We start from the raw sequence: 18709 nt of genomic DNA on the forward strand, positions 1-18709 counted from the left end.
CAGTATTTAAACTTTGTCTAATGTCCTAAAAAAATAAATATTATATATAGAGATTGACCAGCAGGTGTCCTCAGTGAGCAACTTTTTAACTAAGGTGAGTAATAATAATAATTAAAAACAATAAAATAAAAATAGGCTTTCATATCTATATGCTAACAAAAAATGAAAATAAAAAAACACGATACACAATAACACGTGTCATGATTAAAGATCGATTGATTAATGAAGTTATTTTCAGACGTAATGGCCTCTTTCAATGGCAAAATTAAAAAATAAATAAATAAAATTAAAAACTAGAATCAACAGAAGAAAGTTAATTTTTCTCTCTCTCAGGAAGCTGCAGATGTATGCTAGCCTATATTACAGTGCTAAATATATACATAGTTCCTACGAGCACTAAAAAATTAAGTTTTTAAATGTGAACTCTCTCTCCACACCAAAGGGAGGCGGTGCTGCGCTTTGACACTTTCCGGAAACCGGAAAACGCTGCAGGAAATCGTGAAGCCGAAGAAGAGTCCGGTGGCCGCGCGCGAATACTATCACTTTACGGGAGCTCGACACGGTAATGACGCTGCGTTTTTAAAGCGTGGATTAAGGACAAACCGAGCTTCTGTTCGTGTTTTATTATACAATATTATGAAGTTTGCTTTGTGGTTTGAAGATAAAACTAATGAACTCCAAGTGGGTTAAACAGCTAATGTTCAAAAGCCGCTGCGGTGTTATGGTGTAACTGGCAACCATGATGAATGCGGAGCATTGACTTCCGGTTGTGATGTAAGATAAATAATTCTGGCTGTATGTTTACACTTATAAGTGGCGGTGTAACACCGTGAACAAGACAAATTAATCTAGCTTCAATACTTTTATATTTGATAAGTTTAGAAATATTGTGCGAGGAAAAGAGAATTTTACTGGCGAGTAAACCTGGAAGTCATTTACCAGTTAAACCGGTTACGAGTTTGGTCACAACACGGCTAGCACAAGCTAGCCAACACTGAATGGAATTATTCAACTCTTATGTTAGCTTGACTTTTATTAAAGAAATTAGTGTTTTCGCACATGCAATACTTGTTTTAGGGCTGTTCGTTTGGTCATGTTTGTTAATAGAGGATTAAATCCCGGGCTAAAGGCTAACGAAGGACGGGAAGCTAAACAAAGGAGGGCCACGCCGCACAGCATCTTATTACACAAGTCTGAAATACTGAAGGATTACACACACACACACACACGGGCAACTGGGTCAGTCACCCCATATAAGACGTAAAATATTACTATAAAACACGGAAAATTTACAGTAAAATGGAGACAACACGACAGCTAAAATGGTTGGAAAAATTATCCCTAATTACAAAAATACAGTAAATTTACCCCAAAAACACATTATGACAACAGAATGCACAAAATATCGGTAACTTATACAAAAACACACAGAGACTAAAAAAACAACACACATTTAGTGTACAATACAAAATTACGACAAAAATACAGTCACAGATAAAATATTTTAAAAGTCTCCAGAAACACATGACTACAAAATACTCAAAATTACAGAGAAATATACAGAAACGCAGAAAAATATGCAAAATGACCACAAACATACATGAAAGAAATTTCAAATGACAGATCAAATAGGAATAGTAACTCCAAAATAAACAAAATGAGAAGAAAAAAAACATGGTTTGAAACAAAAACACAAAACAAAGAAAAAAAAGATATACAGAATGAATAAAATACACTGAATGACTCAAAAAACACGAAACACACTAACATGAAAGAAGAATACACAAAACAATGACAAAAACACAGAAACTTGATGTTGATGCTCTGATTAGTCATTATTCTAATGCTGACATGCATGTTGATCATGTGACCCTCAGATATGATCACATGTTTGTCTTTGCTGTGATAAAAGTTGCCCATCTTTCATTTCTTCTAAATACACCAATTCAATGAAACTCCACAATATTTTGAGAATCGCAATTTTCCCATGCTGTTATTACATGACTACACTGCTGTCATTTTAAATCTCAATTTGTTCAAAGAACTACATTTTTGACAAATTATTTCACAGACTTTCCCCCAAATTAAATAAAAAAATGTCATTTAAAAGATAAAATCCTGCAGGCGCTGATATCTGTCACTATTGTTCATATATTATCTGCACCTTACATACTTTATGTATGTTATGTTAAGTGCAGGATTTCTTTTAGCCTTTTCTGTCTGTTATCAGTTTTTGTTGGAATTTATGGAAATGTGGATAAATAAATGAGTAAAAGACTCTTCTAATAAACATGTTCGTGTCCCACAGATGGGAGACAGCGATGACGAGTACGATCGTAGAAGGAGGGACAAATTCAGGAGGGAAAGAAGTGACTACGACCGCTCCAGAGAGAGAGAGGACAGACGTAGAGACGACTGGAACGACCGGTGAGACGCAAACATACGACGTCTGTTGATCGTGTGAGGAGGTGTGGCTTTGTCGCTCATTTTTTTCTCCTTATTCCTGCAGCGAGTGGGACAGGGGCCGCGAGCGCCGCAGTCGAGGAGAATATCGTGATTATGACCGAGGACGGAGGGAAAGATTCTCCCCCCCCAGACATGACATGAGCCCCCAGCAGAAGAGGATGAGGAGGGACTGGTGAGTGTGGATGAAAACATGTTGGATTCTGTGATTTTTAGCTTCATTGTGTTCTTTGTTTCCTGGACAGGGATGACCATGGGGGAGACCCGTACCGTGGAGGATACGACCTGGGTTATGGTGGAGGGGGAGGACCCAGCTATGGCCCCCCACAGCACTGGGGTCACCCTGACCTGCACCTCATGCAGCCACATCACGGCATTCCTATCCAGGCCAGGTATGGCTCATCACACTCATACAGGCATATACATACATACATATTTCTTCACTATAGAAATGCACCAAAAAGATGCTCAAATCACGTTATTTTGTGAGATTTGTTGTCTGTCCATTTTTGCTCATTCTAATGTCATTTATCTTCAAATATTTTAGATCCCTAGAATCCTTACAACCTAAGCTAAAAGGTTACACACAAAAATAAACCACAAACGGTAGTTAAAATATATATTTATAGCAGATAAGTACAAATGGTAGATAAATGCACATAATGACAGAAAAATATACAAACGGACAACAAAAACACACAAAATGACAACAAATGTGCATTAGAATAAAGGAAAAAATACAAAAACACACAAAATGACAGAGAAGGAAAACAAAATACAGAAAAGGACAATTATTTGATGCAAAAAAAATAAAAAAATTACTCGAACAGCAAACAAAAACACACCAAAAACCCAGACAAAAAGATCCAACAACAGCGACAAAATGGAAGAACAATATACAGAATGACATTAAAAATGCACTAAAAGACAACAAAAGCACACAAAATAATTTAAAACAAGCTGAAAATTACAGAAAAATACACAAAATGATGACAAATTCAGACAAATATAACGGAAAAAGATACAAAACAACAAAGTACGTAAAAATGACTCCAAAAACCAAAATTGGAAATGTTTTTTTTATTATATTTAGTAATTTAACACACAAATCACATTGATCCAAAATATTTCTAAATGTATAAAATTAGACAAGACATTTCCAAACACGTCAGTCGTGATCTGAACTATTTACCTATTTTACTTTTTGAGATATGGTAACTTTTATGAACAGAGTGCAGATGCCTGTATCTAACATCTTTATTAAGGTTATTTTTCACGGTAGTCTAATTTATTATTTTTTGTTTTTATTTTCCCATCTCTTCTAATTCATTTTTTTAAATTGATTTGATTCAATTGTAGAATATTCAGTTTAAGGTTAAAACGTCTGTAACCCATTGGTTAAATGAGTCAGTTTTCCTCATACCTACTGTTGTATGTGTGATATATGCTGATATCATATCTCTGTTTTTTTTTCTCAGGCTCGGGAACATCCACGACATTGACCTGGGCCCCCCTCCCCCGATCATGAAGAGCTTTAAGGAGTTCCTGCTTTCTTTGGACGACTCTGTGGACGAGACCGAGGCGGTGAAACGCTACAACGAGTACAAGGTCGACTTCAGACGACAACAGATGCAGGATTTCTTCTTGGCTCATAAAGACGAAGAGTGGTACGATCTCAGCTGTCCCCAGTGCTGTAATACTGTATTTATTATACTGAGATCTATTCATGTGTATTCTATAGGTTTTTGACAAATTTTGAAAAGTACACAAAAAATTACATGAAAATTTACAAAACGTGGACAAAATGACACAAAAAATAACTAGAATAATCAAACTAATAGTAGAAAAACAACAAAACACATAAAAAACAACAGCAATGGACAAAATGTCAATAATGCACAAAACACGCTTTTCACAAAATGAGTCAAAACAACGACGAACCCGCACAAAATCAGAAATTCTAATATCAATATCAAAGATAAACAAAATGTTAACTAAAATACACAAAATGAACACTAAAAGAATCAAATTACTCCAAAAATACACACAATGACTACAGAAGTACAAAAAAATTACATTATATAATGCAAAACGTCAACAAAAACCCCAAAATGACAACAAACCCAGAAATGTATAAATCAACAACAAAATTACACAAAATGAACACTAAAAATAATCAAATTACTCCAAAGATACACACGTAATAACAAAAATATGTAGAAAACACATAAGATGAGAACAGAAATACAAAATATATTGGGCAAAAAGGCAACAAAAACACATATACACAAAATGAGTCAAAACAAAAACAAACCCACGCAAGATGAGAAATGTACAAATCAACAACAAAACTCCAAAAATACATATAAATATGTAAAAAAAAAAAAAAAATACAGAAAATGAGAACAGAAATACATAGAACAATATCAAACAAAACGGAAACAAAAATGCAAAAAATGACTCAAAAAATGTAAAATAAATTTCAAAATAATGATGAAAATACACAAAAGAACAACTGAAGTAAGCAAACTCATTAGCATGTTGATAATTAACGTGAATTTTGAGTTCGTTATTTATTTATATTTTAACATTCATTCCCACTAATATGGTAACTTTTTAAGAATAATACAATATGTAGTTTTTTAATTATTATTATTTCTGTTACAAAAAAATAAGAAAAAGCAGATATTGTAATCCAAATGTAAACCTTTAATAAATGTAGTTTATATTTCTTGTAGTTTTGACCCATAAAGTCCTTTCTTTGTATTGATTAATCTGCTGTAGTTGTGTAGTGTTTGCTGTCTGTTGTGTATATAATATTAATTACACTTGTTTCACAGGTCATGTGATGATTCCTTTGTGATTTTTGTGACTTAACCAGTTCTTCTTCCCTCCATTTCTTCCACTTCAACGACACATTTTTGTCTTCTCTTTTTTGTTTTTGGTGAAGATGAGAGAGAAGGTGGAGCCGACGCGTGCGCAGGAGTCGGTCGTAGCTAGCCAGGGTTTGCACTGCGCCCAATGCAGTTGCTCCTAGACACCAACAGTACTAGGGACTCTAGGTAGACAGGCACCCATCCGTCCGCACACGGAGACTTTTTTTTTTTTTTTACTTGTTTTTCGCACTTTTCTTTTCATGCTTGGATGAAATTGCGTCCCAAAACCCAATGTGTGTGTATACAGACACAGCACGGGGTTGAAGTGGACCACAGAGACCCCTCTGTATTTATATATTAATAAACTGGCAGCCCCAAAGGTAACTGTAGTCCACTCAATAACAAACATGAATGTGACATTTCTCACTGTGTGAATGCTTGACGCTCAAACCTAATCATGTGACATCATAGATTTTAATTAATGTGACACACTTAATCAACATCACATGAGTCTGCTTTATTGAAATGATTTCAGAGTTGTTCCTTTGAGTTGGATTTGTGTTTCTAACTTCGTCCCACCCTCTCCACTCTCTTTACGGACCCCCCCTCGCCGCTGATACAGGTTCAGATCCAAGTATCACCCGGATGAAGCCAGTCGCCTCAGAGCGGAGGCTCAGAGCGCTCTGCACACCAGGCTCAACGTCTTCCTGTTCCTGATGGAGAACGGATGGTTCGACAACATCTCCCTGGACATTGAACAGAGCCCGGCCATCATCAAGGTTCTGGATGCAGGTGAGGACTCGGAATTAGGGCAGAAAAATTACATTTAAGCACCAGAATTTAAGGAAAAATATAAACTTTCCACGGGGAATTATATATTGGAATAATTTTAAATAGCTGTACCATATGCAAACCTAAATGTTGGCATCCATGCAGAAATAATACATTTAAAAAACTTAACATTTCAGCAGATTTAGTTGTAAGTAAAACTTTACAATTGTTCAAGTTTTCTAAGCATCTTTTTTTCTGGGATTTACCAAAAAGTGATAAGTACGACGGCGTATTAGGGTCACATTGAAATAAAAATGAAGACTAGTTGTAATATTTTGAGAATAAAGTTGTAATTTTATGAGATTAAACTTTACAACAAGTCGGAATTTTATGATAATAAAGTTGTAATTTTATTTAAGTTGTAATATTTTGAGAAAAAAGTCATAATATTTTGAGAATAAAGTCATATTTTTATTAGATTAAAGATAAAGTTGTAATATTTTGAGAATAGTCATAATTTTATCAGAATAAAGCCCTATATTTAAATAGTGGTAATGTTACAGCGCTCAGAATTCCCAGTTGAAGTGAACACAACTAATGTTGATATCCCTGAAGTCGACCATTTCCAGAGATATTCCCAGGTGTACGTTAAGTTTCCTAAATATTTTCTACATCATCTTTTAAGGGCCAGACTTGAATTTTGTTAATTCTCATTTAAAGATTCCAACTCTGAAAATTCCATTAATGTTTCGACCCTACTCACAATAAAATAAATATTAATGTTTGTGTGAAATAAAGTTATTTCTATCAGGAACTGAAGCCTTTTGTTTTTTCTTCAGCCGTGATAAAAATGGAAGGAGGGACGGATCATGATCTGCGTATCCTGGACCTGCCGACTGAGGAGGAGGAAGACAAGGACAAACCTGCCAATCCTTCAGCGAGCAGCGAACCCGTGAAGAGGGAGGAGCCTAAAACAACAGGAAGTGAACAGAAACCTTCAGCTGAAAAGGACACCAACGAGAAGGTACGTCTGCTTCTTGTCTGTGTGTGAGCGTGTGTGTCCTGTATCAGCGTTAGACGAGGTTTAAAACGTTTCTGCAGGAGGACGGAGAGTCCACTGCCACGGACAGAAACGCCGCCGCAGAGGAAAGGGAAGGAAAGGACGAGGCCGAGAAAGACGGAGTAAAAGAAGAGAAGCAGGAAACCAAAAAGGTTGGTGTAGAGATGGAGCTCAAACATGTGGTTGTATCAGATCTCAGGGTTTGAAGTTATTTCACTTTTGGCTTTTTCTCACATTGGGGATGAAATGTGAGTAAATTGTGTAGTTTGACTTTTTTTTTAGAGTTACTGAAAGCAGTTTTTAAATCACTGAGCCGTTCAGTACGTGGCCCTGTTATCTTTGTAGTCTAATTTTATATATATTTTTTTTTTTAACTTTTTTCTTTAGTATTTTTTGTCCTTTTGTGGGTTTTTCTGTGATATCGAGTATTTTTAGTGGTTTTGTATTTTCCTGGGAGGTTAATTTTGTGTATTTTTTCTTGCTAAATTTTATATTTTTGTGTCATTCTTGTGTTTTTTTAAGTATTGTTTGTCCTTTTGTGTATTTTTATGTAATTTTGTCCGTTTTGTGATTATTTTTTTATATATATTTGTCATTTTGTAAAAATATTTTGAGTATTTTTAGTTGTCTTTTTTGGGGGGTTAATTTTTGCATGTCTTTTGCTTAATATTCTATTTTTGTGTCATTGTGTGAAATTTCCAGGTATTTTTATCTATTTTCTTGGGTTAATTTTGTGTATTTCTCTTGCCAAATTATATATTTTTGTGTCATTCTTGCTTATTTTGTTGTCAGGTTACATATTTTTGTCTTTCTTAAGTATTTTATGTGTTTGTAAGTGTAAGTGGTGTTTTGTAATTTTCCTGGCATTTTTTGTTTATTTTTAGTCTTTTTTGGGTGTACATTTTGTGTATTTTTTTGTGCCAAATTAGATATGTTTGTGTCATTCTTGTGACATTTTCCAGGGATTTTTGTCCATTTTTAGTCGTCTTTTTTGGTTACTATTGTGTATTTTTGGTGTCGTTTTATTTCTGTTGTCATTTTGTGTATGTTTCTGTAATTTCAAGTCATTTTGTGTGTTTACTTCATGGGTCCATGTTAGTGTTCTGTGTTGTTCAAGCTTTGAATGAGTGTCTTTCTGCTGTCGTTTCTCAGCCGAGGAGGAAGAGGAAGCGCAGCGGAGACAGCGACGATGAAGTCAGTGCTTCAGAGTCTGAATCCGACTCGGATTCAGACTCAAACTCTAACTGCTCCGACAAACCTGCCAAGAAGGAGGAGGAGGAAGAGGAGGAAGAGGTGGAGGACAAAGAGGAAGAAGAGGAGGAGGAGGAGGGCGAGGGTGAGGAAGCTCAGTTGATTCACCAAACTAAGAGTCCAGTCTAATGTTGATCTTCATCACAGAGGAGAAAGTGAAGGAGAATTGTGAGGAAGATGAAAAGAAGAAGGAGGAGGAGAAGGAGAAGAAGACCAAGGACGACTCTCCCAGACCTCGTCCCCTCCACAGGACCTGCTCCCTGTTCATGAGGAGCATCGCCCCCACCATCTCCAAGGCTGAGATCATTGCTGTGAGTCAATTTTAAATATGTATTACGTATTTTGTGGTGTATAGAACGATTTTTTTTTTCCCTTTAAAGTTGAGGGTACGGCCAGTATGGCGGTGCGCTCTGTGTTGATTTTTCAGTCAGTCACACACACACGTGTCCAGTGAAAGCTGGTGTTGGAAGGTAGAATATTACTGACAGAATAAATGAACTGTAACAGACACTGAACGTTCAGAAACCAGCTTCACATAATGTGGGAAAGGTAAAACGTTCACAGCTTTAGTAACAGGAAGGAGACGTCATGGTCCGTATGCAGGACGGCGTCCATCTGTTGAATATTAGTTTTTATTTATATATAAAATAAGAATGCTGATTGTTTAAATAATGATGCTGGGTCGTATGCATTTATGGTGGGAAGAGTAAATAAACTGTACAATAAGGTTTAAAAATGTTAATAGTAATTAATAATAAACAGCATAAAGTTGTCAAATCATTGCGTTACGTTTATCAGGAGCAGTCGCACACAGCTGACGGCTCACGTAACTGACACACACACACACACACAGAGAGAGAGCGCTAAAACACTCTGGACAAAGTAAAAAACAGTCGGTTAATGGTAGATTAAAACAACAAACAACATAAAGTTGTCAAATAACCACATTATGTATGTTGGCATACTTCCCAGGGGTGATTGAGCTCTGATTACCATAATTCTCTGGTGTGTCTGTAGTACTAACATCAGTCTGACTAGTAAATGGTGTGATTGATGTGCTGTGTAAGAGCCACAGACATATGGTGAGATGGAAAGGAATGAGAAGAGCGTTCAGTCTGTGCTCAGCAGAAATTTTCATGGTGACGTGACTAAAGCACATTTAAGACCAATCTGATCTGAATTTAATACTATTGAATACTTTTTAAGGCCTTTTATTTGTAAAAGAGATACGTTTTTAAGACTTTTTAAGGACCCGCGGTCACCCTGACAAACAGTTTGGTGACGCTGTCTAAGCCTGACATCATAATTTTTAATTAGTCACGGTAATACCGTATACCGCGGTAAAATAGGGAGGAGGTTTGACGTATCAAAATTTGGATACCGCCCAAACCACACAAACAAAGTCATAATTAGAAGCCTTATAATGTAGCAGAATTTAAAAGAGAATTGAATTATTAGACTGCATTAAATCAAAACGTACCGTGGAACTAAAGGGCAGAAATAATGATTTATATCCGTGTGTTCTTCTTTCAATAGCTGACTTAATTAATTCCCTTTTTAGTTTTCTTTTTGGCTCAGATATTTAGTGTATTTTATCGACTGCTGCACTTTTACAAGACTGCACGATTTTAGAAAGAAAAATGATCAATGTTGAAAGATGGACCTGTGGTACTTTGCAAGTTAGCACTTCTGTTTTCTAGTAAAATAAACTTTCTTTATTAATAATACAGATCATCATCAGTAAACAAAGAAAGTAATAATGAGAACATAAAAATGTAGCGGAAAACAAAAGAGCATTAAATTATTAGACAGCATTAGATATGGACCTGGAACAAAATGTAAAAATAATGATTGACATCTACATGTTCTTCACATGGAGCGGAACAAAAACTTAAATATGTATTTCCTTTTTTGTCACAGCTTGCAAACAGTTGTTTTGTTATTTCCTGTATTTTTTACTACTGCATTATTACAGGTGATTAGTTTAATTTAGTATTTGATTTATTATGATATATGATGTTACTTGTTCCCTGTGAGTTCAATAAAATCTAAAAGCAAAAATCAATTGTAATATCATGGTTTCAACCCATAGAGGGCAGTCACTGACCTTTTACAACTAAATACGACAAGTTAAAATAGTTTGACTAAATGTTGAGATTTGGACAGCACTACTTCATAGCAATACATTTGTTTTGGGGTTTAGTTCCTCTTTAATATTTATGATATTTGTTAGTATTGGTACAACTGTGAATGTGAATAATAGAACATCTGTTTGTTCTTTTGTCTCTCAGCTGTGTCGGAGATATCCAGGCTTTTTACGTGTTTGCTTATCAGACCCTCATCCCGAGCGCAGGTTGGTTTAATCATCTGTTAACTTTTTGTTTGTCTTTTTATTTTATGTGCACATTAGGGTTGGTCCGAATGAGAGATTAGAATTCTCCATTTGGTTCCATATCTTTCCAAATTCTTTGAGTCCAAATTTAATGCAAATTAATTAATATTTATAGGTTGCACAAGACTCTTGAAAATTGCTCCATGCTATAATAACATGGGAAGCCAAATAAAAAATCCATATTGGATAAAATCTGTGGTTTTGTTCTCCAAAAATAAACTGAAAGTTGCATAAAAATGTTACTTTAAAACTCCTACAAGTTACTGTGGCTTTGACCAATAATCAATAATTCAGTAGTAGTTATTATCTCAACCCCTCAAAATACTTTTAAAAAATCAATTCTAATCCACCATATTTACAGAGCTCAGTGTTTCAGTTCATGTATCAGATGACGGCAGCCATTTTTAATCTCAAATTGTGGAAATTCACTCTACATTTTTCCAAAATCTGACAAATTTTCCTCATTGTTCCACCAAATTTCCCCAAATTAAAGTGAAGATTGTGAAGGGACTGAAATACTCCCATACTTGATCATTTCTCTATTATTATACGTGTAAATGCAAACTAAAGCACATTAATGTTGGCTCATTTAAGGTCAAACTGGATTTAAAAACCTACTGTAGGGTTCTAATGGAGGTTTATCTGAAACTTTATTTTTTTACCATGCTTTGATGTAACGCCCTATTGGACGTCACAATGACATTGGTTACGTCCCAGATGTGAATTAGCAGCACACGTGCTAATTAGCACCACCTGTCCACAGGAGGCTTTTAAAGTGTTAAAAGTAAGGATGAAAACATGTTGTGTAACACACTCTCGTGTTGTGTTGTGTAGGTTCTTCAGGCGTTGTTGGGTGACGTTCGACCGAAGCACCAACATCAAAGAGGTCTGCTGGAACCTGCAGAACATCCGCGTGAGTTCCTGCGCTGAGTCAGAGCTCATGTAGGAGCGTCAGTGACGCTAACGGTGTGTGATGATGTAATGCTGCGCTCTGGTTCTTTCCTTCACAGCTCAGGGACTGTGAACTGGCTCCAGGTGTGAACAGGGACCTGGCTCGCAGGGTGCGCAACGTCAACGGCATCACTCAGCACAAGCAGGTGCTGCGCAATGACATCAAGCTAGCCGCTAAGCTAATCCACGCCCTGGATGATAAGGGAGAGCTATGGAGCGTCAAGATGACAGACGACGGTCAGAGCGCTGAGGTGGGTCTCTCTCTCACACACACACACACACACACACACGAGCTCATGATTGCATCTGATTTGAGAGTCACATGATCAGCATTAGAATAATGAACAAATGGAGCATTAACACAGGAAACTACAAAGCGTTACTGTTTGGTGTTATTTTGATCATTTTAGATGACATCATACTTTATATTTTTCTGTAAGTGTTGATGTTCTTATGAAGTAATTTTGTGTATTTTTAAAGTCGATCGTATTTTGTACATTTTTTCTCTGTTAATGTGTGTGTGTTGCTGTTTTGTGCATTTTTTGTGTGTTTTTATTGCAGATTTGGGTCATTTTGTGTATTCTGTAAATTTGTATGTTTTTATGACGTTGTTTTGTGTGTTTTTGGAGTCATTGATAATATTTTGTATATAATTTTTCAATTAATGTGTGTTTGTTGCTTTTTGTCACGACTAAGGTTGTGCAATTATAAAAAAATGTATTTAGATTTTTACGTGTTTTATTTGTTAAATAAAACAAACTTCCACAATTTCGAACATCTACAAAGAATAAAGCTTTTCCCACACCGGTTATTAATACTTTGAGTTGTTTAATGCACGTGCATGCATGCCCCGCCCCTCTCAAAGCTAAAGCTAGCCTAGCATGCAGGCTTACACGAGGATAGGTGTTGCTAGCGGTCTGAAACATTGCAGGAAAAATGCAGTGAAAACGCTCTGATATGGGAACACTTTGGGTTTGATGATGAAAACCTGGAGCAAAGACGAAAGAAGTGTTTTGTTTTGTGCAAAAGTGAAAATACTTGATTTTAGTATTTCAAGGATTTTATTTATGTTTAAGGAATATATTTGACAATGTTTTGTACAACAAATAAATCACTTTTTGATTTGATAGTCACAACCTTTCACTCACTAACCCTTGTGTGCTCCAGCTGCCGGCTCAGAACCCCATCCTGAAGAACATCACAGACTACCTGATCGAGGAGGTGAGCGCGGAGGAGGAGGAGCTTCTGGGCTCCAGCAGTGGAATCGATCCTGACGACAGCACCAAGGAGGGGACCCCCACGGAGACCACGGTGGAGAGGGACGACAAACTCGCTAAGGTTAGACTCACTATTCATTACTGCAGACATAGGCAACTGGCCTCAAAGTAAATGTAGAAAATGACAGAAAAATACACAAAACAAGAGCAAGAATACATGAAAAAACACAAATAATTACAACATTGCAGCAAAATACAGTAAAAGACAAGAGAAAAACACAGAAAATACTCAAACGCACAACACTACAACAAAAATGAACAAACAACAACAGTAATACACAAAATTACTCAGAAATATATACAAAATGAGAAGAAAAACACAAAAAATGACTCTTCAAACCCACAGTACTAACACACAAACAAAACAACAATAGAAATGCACAAAAACTACACTAGAAAACACAAAATGACAGCACAAATACACAATGTGACTCCAAAAAACATATTTTACAGGAAAAATACACACTACAGAAATACACAAAATGCCTCACAACGAACAAGGAACATACACAGAATGACAGAAAAACACAGAAAATACTTAAAAACTTTGTTCTTTCCTGTATTAATTGTCAGATTGCTCATTTTTCTAAATGCTGACATGAACGTTGATCATGTGACCCTCAAAGATCATTTGCTATATATAAAAGAAAGATGTAAAAGGTGGATTGATCTCCTCTGTAAACTCTCTTATTGACATTGTTGGTAAAGTTTGGTGTGTTGCATTGTGGGACGTGGAGTCCTGTAGATCACAGAAGTGTTTTTATTTCATTCTTACTGTGATTTCCAACACATTTCTGGTGTTTTCACTGAAAGTAAAACAATGGAGGATGTTTATTTTGGGGTTCACGCAGAAAGATTCACATATTTAATGTGTGGTGGAGTGAAGAAAAAACCTCTACAGCAGGGGTTCTCAACCTTCGGGTCAGGACCCCTTTAAGAACATTTTTTTTAACAATTTGAGCTTATTTTTGCCCCTTTTCTGAAAAGTACACCAAACATTCCTTATTTTCATCACTTTTTCTTGCCATATTTTTGCTGCTTTTAATGTATTTTTGCTATATTTCTCCGATTTCTGACACTTCTACATCACATTTAATGCCTTTTCTGCACATTTTTCCCACTTTCACAACACTTATAAACCCTTTCTACCACTTTTACACCTAATGTTACATATGTTGATCCATTATTGTCACTTTTAACCTCTTTTCATCATATTTCATCTTCATTTTTTCTAATTTAACCACATTTACCATTTGTCGTGCTCATTATTTGCCAGTTTAAACTAATTATTCCAATATTGACTCTTTGAACCTTTTTACCACTTTTTCTGTCTGTTTTGTTTCCACCATTTTTGGTCACTTATAACTCATTTTTATTTCTGATTAAAACAAGGGTTTATATTTTTAAGAATATTTTATACTATAGCCCAAATAATAATTTTTGGACCTTTATTTTGTGGGTCGCGGTGATAAAAAGGTTGAGCATCACTGGTTTACAGGACTCTACATCCCACAATGCAATGCACCAAAACTTTTTCAACAATGTAAATATGATAGTTTACATTGGAGATAAAAACAAACCTTTGAGCATCAACTTTAACCTTTTACATCGTTTTTTTCTCTCAAGCAAATGATTTTTGATTTATGGATCTATGGCCTGACATTTTGTCTTAATTTGATAACAATTGATCGTCTCCAGCAGCTTTAAACTTCCTGTAAACGTTTATATGAAAATATGATGATTTATGATTAAGTTGATGTGGTTTTAAAGCAATCGTGAGTCATTTCATGTCATGTTGAGCCTAATTTAAAATGAGTTGATTTTTTTCAGTTTCACAACATGAATTCAGAAACCTAAGCTTGTGTTTGTGCAGGTCCTGGACCGCCTGGTGCTCTACCTGCGTATCGTTCACTCCATTGATTATTACAACACGTGTGAATATCCCAGTGAGGATGAGATGCCCAATCGCTGTGGGATGATCCACGTGCGCGGCCCCATCCCCCCCAACCGCATCACCCATGGAGAAGGTGAGCAGTTTCTGTTTCAGCGTCGTTTTACGTCTTCAAACCGTCTCATCACGTCTCGTTGTCACACATCAAACAGTGCTACAGTGGGAGAAGATGGTGGAGGAGAAGTTGGTGCCGTTGTTCGGTTTAAAGGAGGTTCTGTCTGAGGACGAGGCCAGGAAGATGGGCCGTAAGGACCCCGAGGAGGAGGTGGAGAAGTTTGTGTCTGCCAACACTCAGGAGCTGGGAAAGGACAAGTGGCTTTGTCCTCTGAGCGGGAAGAAGTTCAAGGTGAGGGGACGAGTTTACAGAGTCCTCCATTATTCACTGATCAGTTCTTATTGTGCTTTTTGTTTTTATATTTCTCTTTATTTAGTCATTGTCTCATTTTGTGATCGTTCTGTTGTTTTGTCTGTTTTTGGACTCATTCTGTGTATTTATGTTGCTGTTTTGCATTAGTTGTGGTCTTTTTTTTGTGTTACTGTTAGAGTTGTGTATTTTTTCTCATTTTGTGTGTTTTTGGAGTCATTTTGTTGCTGTTTTGCCTAATTTGTGATCATTTTTGTGTGTGTTTTTTTGTATATTAATTTTTTGTGTGTTGTCGTATGAGTCATTTTGTGCATTTATATTTTGTGTATTTCTCATTGAGTGTGTGTTGTTAGTCACGTTGTGTATTTTTATTGTATATTGTTTGTTTTTGGAGTCATGTTGTGTATTTTTATTGTATATTGTTTGTTTTTGGAGTCATGTTGTGTATTTTTATTGTATATTGTTTGTTTTTGGAGTCATGTTGTGTATTTTTGCTGCCGTTTTGCGTTAGTTTTTCTCATTTTCTGTGTTTTTTCATACTCTGATCTTGTTTGTTCTTTTTTGTGTGATTGTGTGTATTTCTGTTGCTGTTTTGTATATTTTTTGTTCTATTTGTTGTCGTCTTGTGTGTTTTGGTCATTCTGTATATTTATATATATTTTTTTAAAGGGTCCGGAGTTTGTTCGTAAACACATCCTGAACAAACACGGGGATAAGATCGAAGAAGTAAAAAAAGAGGTGTCGTTCTTCAACAACTTCCTGATGGACGCCAAGAGGCCGTCGCTCCCAGAGATGAAGCTTCCGATTCTGCCCGTCCCTGGTCAAGGTGTGTGAGTCACACGTGACATCACAACGCTACGCTGAACAACTCTGACTGTGTGTGTTCGTCCCCTCAGGTTTGCTCTCTTCCCCGATGCCGTTCCCTCCACAGGGTCCTCAGGGTCCAATGGGTTTCGCTCAGCCCCGCCCTCCTCTCCTCGGCTACCCAGGTACCCAGCATTTAATCAGTGTTAGCAGCATTAGCGCACTGACCAAATTGTTACCCAACGTGTTGGAATGAAATACAGAACTGTGATGATTAGCATGTAGCATTAGCATCACATCAACAGGAAGAAGCAAACATTCATTTTCTCTGCAAAACACGATTACTGTAAATCAAGGCAGAGTTATGGACTTAACGTAAGTGTGTTGATTTATTTATGACTAAAACTAAAGTGACCATAAGTAAACGGACACGTTTAAATTGTGTTTTTATGAATTTACCAAGATCTGTGTTTAATTAAACACTTTATTATTACCATATTCATTATATTAACTTTTATAAATGGGACTACTTTACAGTTTTAGAGCCTACGTTCCTCCATCTTGAAATCATGTGATTGATGATGTCACACGGCCCCACTGCCTGTAAACATCCCATTGTTTTTGATGTTTTTTTAGATCATTTAACAGATTTTCAGTCAAAATTACAACGTGTGTTTTTGGTTCCTCTAAGAAAACCTAAAAAGTTAAAGATGTTGTTTACAGAAAGAGGATAAAAACAGTTGTGACCGGAAAATATCTGTGACCAGTCGACAGTTTCAACTCTGTGGTTTGGTAGTAGACAATGAAGCAGAGAAGAAGAGCTCTCCTAAGGGACCTTTACCTCCCTTAGCCCTCTGGGTTAGGGTTAGGGTTAGACGTTTTTGCTGTTTTTTTCATTGTTTTTTTTTTTTTTACGTTTATATTTCATATAAGGAAATCCATAAACCTTGTATGTTTGGTATCATTTTTTTCAGGAGAACCTCTCAAATATGACTATGAATTATTTTCTTTAATATTTCATACTGTATTAACACAGTGGATCTAAAACCACTATGAAAACTGTAATTCGAGTGGGAAAAAGATAGTTTTTTTTTTTTTTTACTATAAAAGTGACAAACATTTTTAACGAATCATTTTTATTGCTTGTATAGCAAATCTAAACTATATATTTCAAAAACTTCTATACAGATGAATCAAAAAACACAGTTATATACAGATCTTTACAGTAAAATGGAAGCAATGTCTCAGGTGATTTTGTACAACTATTTACAAAAACGTATGAATCACAAATACATGGAAATGATAATTATTTGTGCCTCATTGTGTTGATATAAAACAATAAACTAATATACTAGACACTACACTACACTCTAATCTCACTCACTACACACTAACTAAACAGTCAAATCACAGTAATAATCACTATTATCTCAAATCTCTCTTTCTCCATCTCTGTTTACCTGTCGCTTGAAAACAAAATTCCCGCTGTATGTGGACTTTATGATTGGACAATGGCCTTGTTCTTCTCAACCAATAGGAAACAGCTATAAAGAGAGGTTTCAGCATGGTTCTTTGTTGCTGCTCAACACTTTCGCTTTAGACGCTGCAGCCGGTCTTCCTGCACGAACAGCTTAAGAAAATGTCACAAAAACACACGCACGTTTTCCCTCATAACTCCACTTCTATTTGGGCTATGATTTAAAAACTGGTTTGTAGTTCGACACGGGTTGAAACAGAGATCCAAGGACGCTGCACTTTTCTGCTATTGGCTCTTTAAAACGATCATGTGATCAGGACTCGCCGGCCCCAAAGGGTTAAACAGTGCGCTGACACGCTCTGGTAGCATCTTTCTGTAAACAAAAGGTTTACATCGACATCTTTAACTTTTCCTGCTATTTTAGAGCAACCAAAGCACAAGTTGTCATTTTGACTGAAAAAGCTGTTAAATTATGGACATAATGTTTAATTTTGTCCAATAAAAAGATCTGGATTCTAAAAGCTGATGTGTATTAATAAATGATTGTATTAATAATTACTAATGGTCTGGTCTACAGCTGGACCTTCTTACCCTCCAAACCAGTTCGGTGGTGGAGGCAGAGGAGGATACGACAACTTCCGTGGACAGGGAGGATATCTGGGAAAGCCTCGTAACATCAGGTCAGACTCCTCTTCATCACTCGTCATCACATGATCCTCATTACTTCCTGTTTGTTTCCATGTCAGAATGTCTCGAGGTGATCCACGGAACATCATCGAGTACAGAGACCTGGACGCACCTGACGACATGGACTTCTTTTAGCTCCGCCCCTTCCTCCCGCTCTCCATCCATGTTTTGTTTTAGTGACGTCAGAACGACTCGTTAATCTTCTGCACTGCTGTCAAATGATTGTTCAATAAAGTCCTGATAAAAATATCTCATGTGCTCTGACTACTTTGTTAATGTTTAGAGAAAAGGATTATGGGTAAATACGTGATCAGGACAAACTGACGCACACATCATTTGATGACTCAGCGTTTATTCTACCATGGATCAGTCATTTCAAGTTTTA

At 36.3% G+C, this 18709-nt stretch overlaps 1 protein-coding gene across 2 annotated transcripts; it reads left to right on the forward strand.

Annotated features, from left to right (window-relative positions):
* Positions 1–475: 475 nt before the first annotated feature.
* srrt (serrate RNA effector molecule homolog (Arabidopsis)) lies at positions 476–18573 on the forward strand. 2 transcript variants are annotated; one of them, XM_028466475.1, is made up of 20 exons: positions 476–562; positions 2309–2427; positions 2510–2638; positions 2709–2855; positions 3942–4130; positions 5962–6131; positions 6950–7134; positions 7212–7322; positions 8323–8506; positions 8569–8732; positions 10713–10774; positions 11648–11726; positions 11824–12015; positions 12932–13102; positions 14915–15068; positions 15145–15338; positions 16026–16182; positions 16253–16345; positions 18215–18317; positions 18384–18573. In XM_028466475.1, the coding sequence occupies exons 2-20, from the start codon at positions 2309–2311 to the stop codon at positions 18457–18459; spliced, it is 2679 nt and encodes an 892-aa protein (XP_028322276.1). In that variant the 5' UTR covers positions 476–562; the 3' UTR covers positions 18460–18573. The 2 variants fall into 2 exon arrangements, with proteins under 2 accessions (XP_028322276.1, XP_028322277.1); XM_028466476.1 differs by lacking the exon at positions 476–562 and adding an exon at positions 588–774.
* Positions 18574–18709: the final 136 nt, after the last annotated feature.

This window comes from Gouania willdenowi, chromosome 14 (assembly GCF_900634775.1).
Source record: "Gouania willdenowi chromosome 14, fGouWil2.1, whole genome shotgun sequence".
In the NCBI taxonomy this organism is placed as follows: domain Eukaryota; kingdom Metazoa; phylum Chordata; class Actinopteri; order Blenniiformes; family Gobiesocidae; genus Gouania; species Gouania willdenowi.